Raw genomic sequence first — 16199 nt, 5'->3', positions numbered from 1 at the left:
ATTTATGACTAAATGTGGAATAGGAGATGATTTTAGTGAAAGCACTACTGAGGAAAACTGCATGGGTTTAATCCTGCTGATCCACTGAGCTGCTTCTGTAACGTAGATCTGGCAACCCTGTTCAGAGCAGCGAGACGGAGACGTCCTGAGAGAATATTTACTACTTTATCCTTTTATTACTATATTACTAGGGGCCCATGGAGCAAAACTGTAGGAACCCTGTTGGTTTTCTTATAATAATAATAATAATAATAATCTCCTAAAAGTATGTGGACAGAAAACTGTAACTCACACAGGCATCAAACTTGGTTTATCGGGGCCTTTCACATGGCGTAATCCTAACTGTGGATTTGTTTATGTGGCCATGTTTAAGCTTTGTGTTTGACGAGCGGCACAAGTGTACACGAGTGATTGTGAGCCCAATTCAGTAAACATCTACAGATAAACTTATAGAAGTTACACAGCGAAATTTCTCCTCTGCATTTAACACCCATCTGAAGCAGCGAACACATGCACACAAGTGAACAAATCAGCGAGCACGCACGCGCACGCACACACAGGAAAAAAAAATTATGGGTAAATTAAGAAAGAAAACAACTTTATTCATCACACCATGCAAACAGCGCCCGGGGAGCAGTTGGGAGTTCGGTGCCTCGCTCAAGGCCGTCCCATATTAACCTAACCGCATGTCTTTGGACTGTGGGGGAAACCGGAGCACCCGGAGGAAACCCACGCAGACACGGGGAGAACATGCAAACTCCACACAGAAAAGCCCCCGCCAGCCACGGGGCTCGAACCCACGACCTTCTTGCTGTGAGGCGACCGTGCTAACCACTACACCACCGTGCCGATTACATGGCTCTGTGATGCCTGCATATTTCAGCTTTTGGATGGAGCGCAATCTGCTGGTAGAATCTAAATGTTTGATCGTTTCAGAGATAGTACTGACTGCAGTCGTCTCGATTTTCATTATTAACCATCGCGTTTTGTCCACAGGGGGCGCTAAAACTGAAATATTGTAATATCTTAAAGGTAGAGTGCCTTTAGCCACATGGCCCTAAATTCTCTGCTATTTTTTCCTGCTTCACCATGACCCAATTCAAGATACCTTCACATGGTGGGCTTTCCCCATTCATGCAAGGCATTGTGGGATACAAATTTGAAACAGGAGAGAAAAATGGAGGACGTGACTGTGCGAATGAAACATGAAAGAGCGACTACAGTAACGGAAAGCGAGAAGAAAAAGACATGTTATATACGAAGGAAAGGAAACGCAGGGCCAAACTAATAAATATGGGCACTCAGCGAGCACCTCGGTGTGATCAGCTGTTCGTTTAGCGACAGAATGATGGAACTGTCAGTGCACGCTCAAAGGGAAACCTGTAGATGGCAGTAATGCAACACTGTGGATGCCAGCTGCCGTAAAACCCAAAAGAAGAAGAAGGTAAACCTGCGCATGCGCACACGGACTTCCTCTGTCTGCTTGACTGCGCGAAGCGAGCGATTTCATGCACATTATTTGCTTTAATCCCCTCAAATTAAATAACTTCCCAGCCCCAGAATGGCCTAATATTTTGTGAGATATTACAGAAATAAACAGATATCACAATCACCACATTTCAGACAGAACTAAATTTCACCGGTTTTATGAAATCGAAAGGCCGTCTCGCTTTAAGAACCTCTTAAGTAAGAAATTTAAAATCGGGTGTGGTCTCACTTGGCCCCTTATTGCTTGGATCCCGATGATCGCTGCTTGCGGCTATATTTATTACTATATTACATTATTTGAATTATTCAAAAATCGACAGAAAGACGGTTACTATGGACGGCTCCATTTAATTTTTCTTTAATTTTTTTTTTTATTTAAAAAAAATTGGCTTTTAATCAATTCTTTGGCATTAACGTCTCATTTTAGTTTTCAAATTTTGTATTCCCGAGATCATTTCCACCATGTCACTGCTGCTCACACAGAGGGCAGTTAGTTTGAGTCTCAGGTGCAGTTTGTGGGATTCGTTACAGTGTTGTAGTAAATTTCACAGTGAGTTCAGACACATCACAGTCGGATCAAGTCCCGTTTTGTGCTGCAGCTTCTCACATACGTCCATCTGACCCAAAGACTCTGTGACAAATCATCAGTGTGCAGTGAACAGAAACAATCTTCCTCCTCAGGACACTGATGATGAAGCTAAAGCCTCTGCTTCAGTCTCACTATTAGAGAATGGGTCTTACTGAGGAGCAGGTCATGTGACTCTCAGAGAGATGATCTTACCCCAGTATCTCCAGTTTACAGTGAGGATTCTCCAGTCCAGCAGAGAGACGCTTCACTCCTGAGTCTCCCAGATTATTACCGGTCAGATTCAGGTATCTCAGGTGTGAGGGGTTTGATCTCAGAGCTGAACTCAGAGCAGCACAGCCTTCATCTGAGACACCACACTGCTCCAACCTGCAGAGACACAATGACACACACTTCATCAACAGATTTAATACTGACTTTAAAGATGATGAGTGTAGTGGTCTAACAAAGTCAAAACACTTTGGATGCTGTTTAGTTGTTACACGCTTATCTCCAGAGGTGGACAGTAATGAAGTGCATTTACTTGAGTTCTGTACTGAAGTCCACTTTTTGAGTATCGGTACTTTACTTAAGTATTTTTTTTGGAAACTTATGACTAACTTCACTACATTTGAAAGACAAATATCGTACTTTTTACTCCACTACATTTCTATCAGGGTCCTCGTTACTCGTTACTATGAAGCGGCTTTGAAAGTGGATGTTTTTTTCATTTCTTTTCTAAAACGTGATTGATTATTCGCAGGTGACACTGAGACAGTCTATCAGTAATCACGAGGGTCACGTCACAGCCGTAGACTGGATAAAATCAAGTTCAGTGATTTCTCCACAGCATTATTTGAACACGATCAGTTGATGGCAGAATGGAAGGAGGCGGTTCTTCTGGGGAATGAACGCACCCATGGCCATACCGAGAACCCGTCTTTCAGTTTTCTGAAAGGAATAAAGAGTTGTTTCGTTTTAAATGTTTGCTTTGTTTACCTAAAACGAACCACATCACGGCCTACAAAAACCGAATAGGCCGATAAATATAATATTTAATTGCAATTAGTTGCCAATACGAGTCACGATATAAGGTTACTAAAACCGAAAATGTAACTGAATAACACGTTAAGAAATAAAGCAAGTTTAAAAATGACTTCAGTTCTCCTTTAAGTCTAATTGTTCAAGCATAGCTTTGAAGCGGTTTAAATAAATAAATAAATAAAACCCCACAACTACTGGTCTCCAGCATCTTCCATTGTCTAACGGAGACTCGACTGAGCACACGGAGGGCACCATCTTCTACCTGAACAGGTGACCTAAGGCTCCGTCAAAATAAAAGTTCCAAGCTACGTGCCAGTAAATCGAAAGCAAAAAATATGAATCTCTAAACCAAAGCAAGTTTAAATTAAAGTTTGGCTCCTACAATGAGTGTGAAAAATTAACTTTATTATTCAGAACCAGGGCTTTACATTAGCACCCGCCCACCCGCCAAATGCGGGTAAAATTGGGCTTTGGCGGGTAATGACTTTAGTCCCACTAGCCACTTTGGCGGGTGGTTTATTCTGTGGTATGACGATATATTTTAATTGTAGTTTTCTCTGAAGGCATCGGATATAATAAACGCATTGCAGTGTAATATTACACGCCTACAACTCCCATGAGCACCTGCATAAACATTCTGACATGTTAGAATTGTTTAGAACGTTCGTTAACGGCTCAGATAAAATCAGTGATGCGGTAACCTGCGGTTAATGAACGAAGCAACAAAGTTGCTGACGACTGACAAGCGCACTATGTTGCGGCACATAGCTGGAGTTTCAAACCCGGCTGCTCAGGGAAAAAGGGGCAGAGATGATCAGGGCCGGAGCAGCATTTTAAAATCACCGAGGTCCGTGATGTGCAAAGCGCGCGCCGAAACATTTCCGCCATATTTCAATGAGAGGGTGAATTACACGCCACACAAGAGATCTATTCCTGAAATTACTTTTAATAGTGTTCAGGCCTAGACATTAAGCATTTACCACTGGTGGCCCATTGGGCCAGTGGAATTGAAAAGTTACTGGCCCAAATGGAAAATGTGGTGGCCCGAATGCGCTCGGTACCCGCATTCAGGCCACCACATTTCATACAGTTCATAATACAGTATGTCATTGATTTTTGGCTAGAAAAGTAGACTTTAGGGGTACATGTTGTTGCCGAGCGCAGCGAGGCTGAAAATTTTTGCAGAATATCCCCAAGCCACATCATTGTAGGAGGCAATAATCTCATCTCCGTAAAAAGTAGTGTCACTTTTTCATGACCCCCCCATAAATTCATAGCCCCCCTCCCCCATAAATAATGACCCCCCCCTAAAATTAAAAAGAGCCTTCTCAAGATTATCACAACTTATATTTTGATTTTGTACCTGAAAACAATACTGACAAAAGACAGTAACTCGGTCCAAATTACCAGCAATGGACTCAAGAACAGTCAAAAACAGTCACATCAAATTGAAATAAATATATAAAACGTTTTGCTTCTGAAAATGTGCACTGCACTGAAATAGCAATAAAGTCAATTTCAGGTTTATAGTTTAGTGCAATAGCTTTCCTCTTCCACACTCTCGTCTAAAATGCCAGGGCTCTACGTTAACTTTTGAAACCGCTTGTCCTGTCGGGCAAGTTGAAAGGAAATTTACTTGTCCGAATGTGAAGTTGACTTGTCCGAAGAAATATTTGAGAAAAAAACCCCACAAAACTATTTGTAACCCAATCTTTATGGCATTTGTTTCCAAGTTCACAACATATGCATAATATCTATGAATCAAAAGTAATCAATACTTGATATACTGAGGCAAAAGTTCAAAAATATAGTAAAACAGACTGACTGATACCATAATTCACCAATTATTCTGCTGAAGTTCAGAAGCAATATATCCCAACAGAGTAGAAATTATGAACATAAAATTTTAAGAACAAAATAAGTATACTATGAGATCCAGAAACACTAACCATTATATATACACAGATCAGTACTCTGCAGTTCAGCAACAAATATCACAAAAACTAACATTATCATAAAATTTATGACTTGAGATATCACTAGTTTGGACAAGAGAAACAAATAACAACAACAATGCTACAAATAAAAACAACTGATAAAATTGACTGATTAATACTGTAAATCACTGATTATTATACACTGAAATCTAGTTATCAAATGACAAGATAATATATCTTATGAAAACCTCCACACCTCTACTGACTCACAGATGAATGGATACAAATAAAGTTTCTATTCATCTTCATCTATCAGCCCTTGAGTTCTGCTCCATCAATTGGACTCCATCAATCATTAATTTATTTTGAGAAATTGAAAACCAGAAAATTAAAATTATATATATATACACATTTTTAAATTATTAATTTTGAATATATATCCTCCACTGATTAATTGTTTAATTATTCAGTGTGGCTCCTGTATGGTATTTAACGGTCAAAAAAAGATAATTTCAAATAATCCATAATTATATCTAAATTATAGAGCCCTGTTTCAAATTCCTAAGCTCCCATTACTAATTAGTTAATTAATACAGCCAGTAACCTAATTAGCAGCCCTTTGACAGCCTTTTATTTCATAGATAACTTTCCCCACTCCTACCTCACTCCGTCAATCCACACGCACGCAGGGGCACAGTCCAAGCCCAGCACACCCCGCCACGCGCTCGGCTATAAAATGAACACCATCGACAACAATTCAGAGATTTGGAATTTACCACACACTCAACGTAAATATACAGCTGAATAATGATCCCGCCAACAGAAATGTCAACAAATCCACGTGTATGACACGGTTAAAACCAATCATACACGACCGTTTACTTTTCAGCTCAAATACACGAAGCGGTATTGGCCGGTTTCGCAAGTGGAATATTGCGCATGCGCACATCACTCTTTCCGAACATCCAGGGATTCATCAAAACAATATGTCGAGTGAGATGCTTCGGAAATCATGTGAATAAACTGATAAATTTGATATGTAACCCGAATATCGGTGTATTTTGGCACTTGTCCGATCGGACAAGTAACGGAGACGATGAACTTGTCCGACATAAAGTCTCACTTGTCCCGGACAAGCAGATAACCGTTAATGTCGAGCCCTGAATGCGTGCACATCCTGCTGCCATGGTGTCACTAAGTGTGTCCCGATGGTCATCTGAGACTCTGGTAAACTCAGCCCTTCTCTCCTCGATCTGGCGCTCGACCAAAATGACGCTTCCGAACAGCGCCGAACATCCCGACGATGCACGAAGATGACACACTCCTGCCGCGGAGCGGAGCGTGACGTAAACAAAGACAGCGGACCTCGTATCGAAAAGGTGCATTTTACGAACAATTTCTTCACAATTCTGGGTAAAATATGAGTAATAAAATTTCATTTGTATCGAAAACGTACTGGCCCGCCCGGGCCACTGTTTGGCCAAATTTAGTGGCCCGAACTGGCACGAAAGACGTAAAAAACACCGGCGGGCCATCGGGCAAGTGCTAATGTCGAGCCCTGGTGTTTGAACTGAATATCATCAGTTTTGAAAAAAAAAATCCTGTATGTGGCAAGAGTAAGAATAATTTAAGTTTGTTTAATGGTTTGATCTGGCCCAAGCAATGAGGACAAAAGATCCTCTAACCATGTAGCCTATGGAACTGAGATACATTAACAATCTGGCATCCGTTACACCTACACACAAAACATTCTGGGAAAGAAATCAGTATTGAGGTATTTCACTCACGTGACCAAGTCATGTGATGCTGCCATTTTGGACGGCACAGCTCGAATCAGTTTGAATGCGAGGAAGGCGACAAATGAAAAACATAAAAGAAAAAGGAGCGAGATGCAGAAAACACCTTCACTATCCAGCGACGTAGGGCATTTACAGGGCGAGCAGAGGGAGAGGTATTTGCAAAAATTGAGGTTAGCAGGCTTAGAGAACGACGTTTACCTGCTTCCACCAGGATTGTTCACTGACGTACGGAAGTACACGAAGCCCTCGTCTTTACCTGACTTCGGCCCACATGATCTGTATACCTATGTCGTTAAAAACCCATCGCCATACACAGGTATTGATCTGAAAGCGTATAAGAGTTTGGATGCCTACAAATATTTTGTGTCAGGCTGGGTAACATGCCTACATCAGCGGGTCGTCCCTGGAGCCGGTGGTCGCCATCTTATTACAGCTAAGGTTTGTTCACATTTTCATTTACTTTCGGTCCTCAGGATAAACAAAATGTTATTAAATGTCATTGAAATAACTTCTTAGTCTGTTGAGACATGGCCCGTTATAAACTTGCTGTTACCAGGCAATGACCAAGAACTGTATTATTAGGGTCGGTGTAGTTGTAGCAGTGTATTAGCAACTAGCTGTTAGCACTAGCTAATGTCAACAACATAGTAGCTGGTATGTTACTGTAGCAATATTTACGTTCAGTCATTTGGATGACTGTTAAAACCTTTCAGTCTCAAGTTTTTCCTTTACTGGATTTACTAGTTTACTGAGCTAGCGCGCTCGCCGGCCAAGCCGGGAGCCATCGCGCGCTAGCTCAGTAAACTAGTAAATCCAGTAAAGGAAAAACTTGAGACTGAAAGGTTTTAACAGTCATCCAAATGACTGAATGTAAATATTGCTACAGTAACATACCAGCTACTGTTGTTGACATTAGCTAGCTTGCTGTCCAAAATGGTGGACACCGGGCGTCACGTGACCCTGTGACGTCAGGTGAAATACCTCAATACACCACCATGTTTTAGGCAAAGTTATCCAAGGCAAACATAAGATGAAACTTTCCATTCTATTGCTTTGGCTTATTGAATGATTTATTTTTTAAATCACAAATAAAGCAGGCTACAACTGCGCTGCTCCGAAAATGTAAATTTAACAGCTTGATGAAAGTGATGGTTACCATGGAAACCCCGTGTCTCCTGCACTGCGTTCCTCCCCCGAGTCGCGCACTCGTTCGCTTTTGTGTTCTTGGTCTCAGAGTCGCGCGCACGAAACAGACACAGAAGACAGAATCAACATTTAACATCAACAATGCACTTTTTACGGAGACGTTTTAATGTTATTCTTTATTTTTTATCCAGTTGAATATTTAGCGTACAAATGTATTTTCAGCTCTTAAAAATGACCAAGGTTCGGACCGCGGGGGCCTCAGAGCTGGATGCTAATAGGAAGATAAGACAGTTCAATGACAAATGGAAGTTCGGGCGAGATTGGCATAGTTTCCATCCAAGATGGCGCCACGGACGGCTGCCTCGGGACTTCGCTCTCCCGTACTTTCTATGTTTTGTGTAATTGTTGTGTTAATTCTTCTTCGTGCTTTCATGGAGAGCTGCTGCGCTGAGGTTTTTTAAATGTTTCCACATAGTGCTCCTGATAGGAGCATAATGCGGAGGTGTTTTTTTCCTCTCATCTCGCATTGCTCTGCCTCTCCTCCCCTGAGCTTTCCTGCTTCTGCTCTGCTGACTCGTCTTGTCTGAGAGACCCTTTCTGCATTGTTCTTCAAATCAAAATTCATGGATTTGATAAACTGGTCTCTTCACGCAATTGACACAATCTTCTCAATGAGAAGCCTGGGTTCGGGGGAACCAGCCTGTCCTCCTGGAACATTCGCAGCTGGATATACGATGGACGCCTGGGAGAAGTCTCTTGTCGTGTGCCTGGCAGTTCTTTCTGTGGAGGACATTGAGGATATTTACCTATTCGGAACCATGATCACAGGACTTTTGCTGATTGGACTAGGCATTGCCCTGGTGTATCGAGGAAATCAGAAAACGGTGACAGCTGTTCAAAGCCCCATAAAGCTGCCCGACATGATTGAAGCGGTGGGCAGAGCTGTCGGCACTCAGACTGTGGCTATTTAAAAACTTGAGCCGCTCGGTGGATTCCATATTGGAGAAGTTGATGGCTTTGCAGAGAGATATGGATCATTTTAGTGACCAGAATGGACGAGCGGGGTAGTCTGCCACATCTACCCGTTTCAAGCCTAAACAAATTCCAATCTTATCTTCGGCTCTCCCAGCCAGCACTGCCTCAAGGTCGTTGCTGGAGCAACAATCTTCCCCTGAAGATCACTGCAGTTAGACTCTCTCTCTGTATTTCCTATTATTTCCTATTATTCCCTACTATTGCACCATTCCTGTGGTTTGTTTGTTTGTTCGTTTTGTGTGTACGCTTTTATCTGTGTTGTACTATGAAAGCTAAGTGGTACCGGAGTCAAATTCCTCGTGTGTGTTTGCACACCTGGCAATTAAAGTGTTTCTGATTCTGATTCATAGCAAAACTGAAAATACCCTGTACTGCGAAGACTGTAAAAAGTCTGGCAAAGACAGGCACCAGTAATTTTAAACTCGAAACTATAAAGGACCACGAAAAGTCAAATGCACACATCGGTACTATAACATCAAAACAGGCAAAGACAGCTGGTTACTACAGGACAGCATTGCTTTCAGTCCCTGGCTGTCATGAAGTCGGCTGAGCTGGAGAGGATGGAGCTGCTGTTTAGAAACATTCACGCGATTGGAAAGAAGTTGATCCACCCCAGCTATCAACTTATGGCCTGCTGGAAGCCTCAGGTCACGAAGACCATTTTTCATGGACCATTCAGACTCATCTGATGATGAATGTAATGAGGACATTTAATGTCTCTCTCTACACATGTTCACACACACACACACACACACACACACACACACACACACACACAATTAATAGATAATACATAATAATACTTGATAATACACAGTACTTGCATATGAAAACATCAAATGTTTTTCAATGATAAAAGTTTTGAATTAGACTTTTAATATTAGAATCAGTTCAGTTGTCTCATCTCATTATCTGTAGCCGCTTTATCCTGTTCTACAGGGTCGCAGGCAAGCTGGAGCCTATCCCAGCTGACTACGGGCGAAAGGCGGGGTTCACCCTGGACAAGTCGCCAGGTCATCACAGGGCTGACACATAGACACAGACAACCATTCACACTCACATTCACACCTACGCTCAATTTAGAGTCACCAGTTAACCTAACCTGCATGTCTTTGGACTGTGGGGGAAACCGGAGCACCCGGAGGAAACCCACGCGGACACGGGGAGAACATGCAAACTCCGCACAGAAAGGCCCTCGCCGGCCACAGGGCTCGAACCCGGACCTTCTTGCTGTGAGGCAACAGCGCTAACCACTATACCACCGTGCCACCCCCACTTCAGTTGTACTGAATGTTATTTTTCATATTATACGATATTTCATATTGTAAGGGGCTTGAATTTGAGTTCAATAAACAGAATACTCTGTTTATATTTTTGCCTGAACTGGTTGCATGTTTTCATATAGGGAGCGACCTTAACAGCACTGAATACCTGAGTGCTACTGTAGAGATACATTATACGCTGCCATTCATAATTAAATCTAGATCTTCCTAACTTTAACGTATCATGGTGAAGAAAAAACTGCGATTTCCTGGCAACAAAATTGTGGCTAGTGAAAAGGCTGAATGGCTCGTGACTTGGCAAAACCACTAGGCACAATGGCTGGAGAGCAAAAAAGTTAATGTAAAGCCCTGTCCAGAACGTCATGAGGATTTAATATCACCTGTTTATTCTAATGAACACCGCGAGTTGGCCTAGTGTCTGCCTCTCCACTGGGAGATTGTGAGCTGTACTCGTGATCGAGTCGTACCAAAGACCATCATAAAAATGGCACCAACTGCCGTCTGGCGAGGCACGCTGCAATACAGATAAGGGTGGCAGGGGTGGAGCCACAGGGTGGCCAGTGGTCGCCAAGGCCACCCTAAATTAATCTCTGGCCACCCCTCCGGCCACCCCAACACTGCTTTGTCGGCAACTTTTTTGCTGAACTATGTCTGTATGCAGTAGTTCGCATACAGACGCAATTCAACAGCGTGCTCTCAAACCAGTAGTTCTCCACCCAAAGCAGCAGGTGGCAGTAATGCACTCAACTTGAATATCAACCACCACCAACACAATTACAGAACAACAAGTCCGCCGCCAGCTGACGACAGCGAAATTAACAATCGTCGCAGGTAAGCTTATAACAAACAGAATGAAGTTTATTCACTATATTTGAAATGTTTCTTGTGCTAATCTATGTAAGTTACATGTTATGGAACCAGATACTCATCTCATCTCATTATCTCTAGCCGCTTTATCCTTCTACAGGGTCGCAGGCAAGGTGGAGCCTATCCCAGCTGACTATGGGCGAAAGGCGGGGTACACCCTGGACAAGTCGCCAGGTCATCACAGGGTTGACACATAGACACAGACAACCATTCACACTCACACCTACGGTCAATTTAGAGTCACCAGTTAACCTAACCTGCATGTCTTTGGACTGTGGGGGAAACCGGAGCACCCGGAGGAAACCCACGCGGACACGGGGAGAACATGCAAACTCCATACAGAAAGGCCCTCGCCGGCCACGGGGCTCGAACCCAGGACCTTCTTGCTGTGAGGCGACAGCGCTAACCACTACACCACCGTGCCGCCGGAACCAGATACTATCTAGTAAAATTTGCCAGGTTAACTTAGGCTGTTAATTTACCAGCATGTAAGTCACAAGCTAGAAACACTTTCACCATGTCCGTGCCATTTAAAAGAAAATATTGAGTTTGAATAAGTATGAATCATGTTTATATTGTCAGTCAAAATGAAGAGAAAAACTACTTCCTACTTGGTCAGTCAGTGTAGTAAGCCCAGTACTGAGAGGACGGAAAGTGGTTTGGAGAGGGAGATGCAGGATGACCATGATGAGACAGAGTCAGACAGTGAAGGAGAGTGCTCACCAGTTGCTCTTCATGGAAGTGAACTTACAGGAACTGGACCTGAGGTCCAGCGCACCACCTGCCTTATGCATTTAGGTTCAGTCCCTCTATAGCAGGGGTATTCAACTAAAATTTAAAGAGGTCCAGTTGGAGAAAATTTCTTGAAGCAAAGGTCCGAAAGATCATTATGTCTAACTATTTAATGTGATATATATTTAAGTAGCCTAGTAGTTGTATCAACATCTGCATGTATTCAATACCTGACTGTCAAATCAAATTAATTCAGGACAATTCGAAAACTTTTTGACAATATTTATTGTCGGGTAACATAGAACTGAACATATACGTATGATTGCCGATATGTATAATGTTCTCTCATTTACTAAATAAAAGTAGGGCTGCATTTCAAAATAAGAGAAAACAAAATGTGAAAATTGTGCATGTTCAAATAAAGTGCTTAACTTCAGAAAAATAAAATAAAGGGTGGAAAGGCTTGAATTTCCCCTTTTCTGTTTCACATGTTGACTCAACAGTCTCAACCAATTTTACAGACAATAAATCTCAACACATCTTAACAACTGAACAGTTTTAGGGGCTCACTTTCATCCCCTCTTCTATTCAACTCCCCCACTTTTTTGCTCAGTGAGAGAATTGAGCTCTCGCTTGTCCTGCCAGGATTTTAAACCTGGGCTTGAATGGAGTCTGGGCCATTCTCATACACATGTGGAGGTGCTCATTGGTGAGCCTGGAACGATATTGAGTTTTGATTATGTTCATTGTGGAGAAAGCTGCCTCGCAGTTGTGTGTGGAGCCAAACATGGTCAAAATGTATAGGGCTACTTTCCTCAGACCTGGGAAAGCGGTCTCAGGGACCATTTGGAGCCAGAAAGTGGAAGAGTCAGTTCTTACAAACTGCTCTTTCAGGGCCACATCTGCTTGGAGATCAACCAATTGCATCTGCAGAGGCCCAGCATTTACCCATTTAAAGTGCTGTGCCACTTCCTTTGAGAACCCCCTGACATCTGTGATGAGAAATGGGTTCTGAATGAACATGGTGAGCTGCTGTCCAAAGCTGAAGCTGTCAAAACGGTTGCTGAAGTTTACAATCAGCTTATCAATAAAAAGTCAACAAAAAAGAAGACACGTCTCGCTGTCCCTGAACCTGTTCCTGCACTGCTGGGAAGTGTGCACAGTCTCCCTGCAAGTCTTCCTTGAACACCTCAAGTTTCCTCTGACGGAGCGGACAGCTGTCATCAGTTCACAAATTGAATCGTCCTTGCCCTGTAGCCTCAAATTCAGTTCATTCAGATGTGAAGTGATCTTAACTACAGCCCTGCACTCCCGCGGGACCCGACGCAAAGCAGTGCGGCGCGGGACAAATTTTGAAAGCTCATTGTGGGCGCGGGCGGGAGGGGGAGTGCACAATGCGGGCGCGGGCGGGAGAGGTGATAAGCTGCAGTCCCGCTAACTAAAAACGTGTTTAAAATAAAATTTATAAATTATTAATTTATGTCTATCGTATATAATTTGTGCTGGATATTTTATTTGGCATTAATAAAAACATTTTAAGATGCCTAAATTTGCAGATGTGGTCTAATCTTGCGTACGTTTCCGATTCCTTTCCGCTCTTCCGTGTTTGAGATCTCCGATCATGGCAGAAGAGCAGAGCTCCTCTAGTGAAGCTCACAGTGCTTCAGAAGTAAGTGCTGCTTTAAAAAGAGGTACATTTACCGTTAAAAAGTCAAGAGTATTAGTCCTAAGTATTAAAAAGTATTAACTAGTATTAAAAAGGACTGTGTATCGCACAGATTGTTCAATTTAAAGCGAGAAATAGACAGTGTATAATCTGAGGAGCTGGTTGTGCAGCACTTCATATGAGAGGAGAATGAAATCGTGGTTGGAATCATAATGCCACAGACTCAGAAGTGGGAGTGCGAGTGCGCAAAGCGAGAGCTGTCAATCAAAGCGAGAGCTGTCAATCATGAGCGCATGCAGCGCTCAACTTGGAATGTGTCAGCAGAATGTCAGAGTCTAAACAATAAACTTACAATAAATGAAGGATCGGTCAGTGGAGAGCTCAGCTAAGCTCAGCATGTTTAATTCCCCAAGCCAATGACAAGAACTTTCGTGAGAAATAACGAGAACGTCTGCATCATGCGGGATTTGCGGGCGGGAGCGGGACAAAATATGGCAGGCGTGGGCGGGAGCGGGACTGAAAATCATAATTCTTTGTGGGAGCGGGCGGGAGCGGGACTGCACAATGCGGGAGTGGGCAGGCGCGGGACTGAAAATTCTGTCCCGCGCAGACCTCTAATCTTAACCAAAAAGGCCACATTGTCCATCTGTTTCTCATTTTCTAAAAAGAGAGAAAACTGTGTTGCCTTCTGACTTCTTAGCTCTGCCGAAAAAGATGCTACTTCCCTCCTAATGGACCAAAAGCGCGCCAACACCCTGCCTTTGCTGAGCCATCTCACACTGTTGTGCAGCAAAAGATCATCAGCATTGGCATCAACTTCTCTGAGGAATTCCCTAAGCATGCGATGCTGGTAGGAAGAGGATGCCCTGAGAAAACTGATCATTTTCATCATTGTATTCATCACCTCAACATGCTCATCTGACAGGGAGGCGCAGAGGACGGATTGATGAACGATGCAATGGTAAGCTATGAGCTCAGGATTGTCCTCTTTCAGTCTTGCTACAGGTCCCTTCTCTCTCCGGTTCATAGCAGGGGGTCCATCTGTGGTTACTGAAACCACTTTTTTTTGGCTTTATTCCTCTCTTTGTTAACATCTCCTTAATGGCCAGGTAGATGTCTCCTCCTCTTGTACTGGTCTGAAGGGGAGTGACACCTAACAGGTCTTTACAGAATGCTTTCTGGTCTGTGTTGAAAAACCTGACATACACTACCAGCTGAGTACTGTCACACACGTCAGTGGACTCATCCATAGCTAAGCCTACACATGGTGCCTTACGCATGGCTTCATCTAGCTGGGTTAGCACGTCCTGAGTCAATATTTCACTTTTCTTCATGGCAGATGATGCTCACATGGGTATTTGCTTTATTTTATCACAAAGCTCTTGCTTTTGTTTTCCCTCAAGTAGTGTTTCAGCTACTGCACTCGTGCATTCTTTGACGACCCCTCCATCAGTAAAAGGCCTTTTGTGTTGACCCAAAATCCAAGCAACTCTGAGGGAACACTCATGAGCACGTTGTTGGGCAGTGAATGTGTGGCTCAGGATCCTGGTGGACTGGTCATACTGGACTCTGAGACTATTTATTTTCTGTGATCTCACTTCAGATTTGAGTGGGTACGTTTGTTCAAAGCCTTTGTTTTGTCTCATTATGGCGTTTCACATTGGCACTTTTAATAAAGTGCCACGGTTTCTGAACATATGAGACACACTGGTTTAGTGCTCCCAGAAGGAAGTATGAACAGAAATGAGTCTGTCCATTCCGGATTAAATGCTCCATTTTCACTGTCCACTTTTCTTTTTTTGGAAAGCGTCATTTGTTCCTTATTTTTCTCTCCCTTTCTCCGTCTCACTCGTCTTTTTCCTCAACTTTCTCCGGCTCAGTTGTCTGCATCTCTCCCTTTGTTTTCTACATGTATCGCTATATTTCTTTTTCTTTCTACCGTCTTTTCATGTGTAACTTGCCTCTAACTCTCATCTGTCTGCACTGTAGAGTCGCAATTACCGCCTGGAATGCTGCAGACTTGATTGGCTGAGTGGTATCACGTGGAATGGCTTAACTCGCACGTAATTAGTCTGTGCGTTTCCTCATCCACTAAACCACTACCGTAAAAACTGCAAAAGCTGCGCCGGGATAAAATAGAAGCGACCCGTCAGGTTTTAAATCATAACCTTCTGTTTTGGTTGTAGGTTCCGGTCCGTATGGGACAGCTTCTGGGTCCGGACCCGGACTGCGGTCCGCCTGTTAGTGACCTCTGCTCTGTAGGATAGGATTCTGCCTTCAACAGCCAATGTGGAATGTTCTTTTGAAAGCCAAATTAGTGGGAAAAAAAAGTTCATCAACTTAAAATCCGGCATGCTGACAGTTTTGGGTTTTTTTTAACTTATTTTTTATTGGGTTTTCAATGACAGCATTCCAGTATGTACACTTTTCTCTATCCAGCTGTAGATGACAATTGTACACATGATATCCAAATTAAGATTACAAGCAAATAAGACAAACAAAACAAAAACAAATATCCACTCCCAATTAAATACATTAAATATATTAAATCAAATACACATATTCAGACATTCATATCCACAAGCACACATACAAATAAGCAGTCAGGAACCCACAGAACTTACACTAAAACACTAA

The 16199-nt window shown here is 42.8% G+C and overlaps 1 protein-coding gene across 6 annotated transcripts in view; it reads right to left on the bottom strand.

Annotated features, from left to right (window-relative positions):
* The window catches only part of LOC132882240 (NACHT, LRR and PYD domains-containing protein 12-like), a 506140-nt gene that overhangs the window by 421137 nt on the left and 68804 nt on the right, over window positions 1–16199 (bottom strand). For 5 of the 6 annotated variants that reach the window (XM_060915514.1, XM_060915516.1, XM_060915515.1 and 2 more), the window contains one exon: window positions 2270–2443. The exons of the other annotated variant lie outside the window; for it this stretch is intronic. In XM_060915514.1, coding sequence (XP_060771497.1) covers window positions 2270–2443 — 174 coding nt within the window. The remainder of the gene's footprint in view (window positions 1–2269; window positions 2444–16199) is intronic. 6 annotated transcript variants of the gene reach the window in all.

Source organism: Neoarius graeffei, chromosome 2, assembly GCF_027579695.1.
Source record: "Neoarius graeffei isolate fNeoGra1 chromosome 2, fNeoGra1.pri, whole genome shotgun sequence".
NCBI lineage: Eukaryota > Metazoa > Chordata > Actinopteri > Siluriformes > Ariidae > Neoarius > Neoarius graeffei.
The sequence above is the reverse complement of the archived record's forward strand: the minus strand, read 5'-3'. Positions and strand labels throughout refer to the sequence as shown.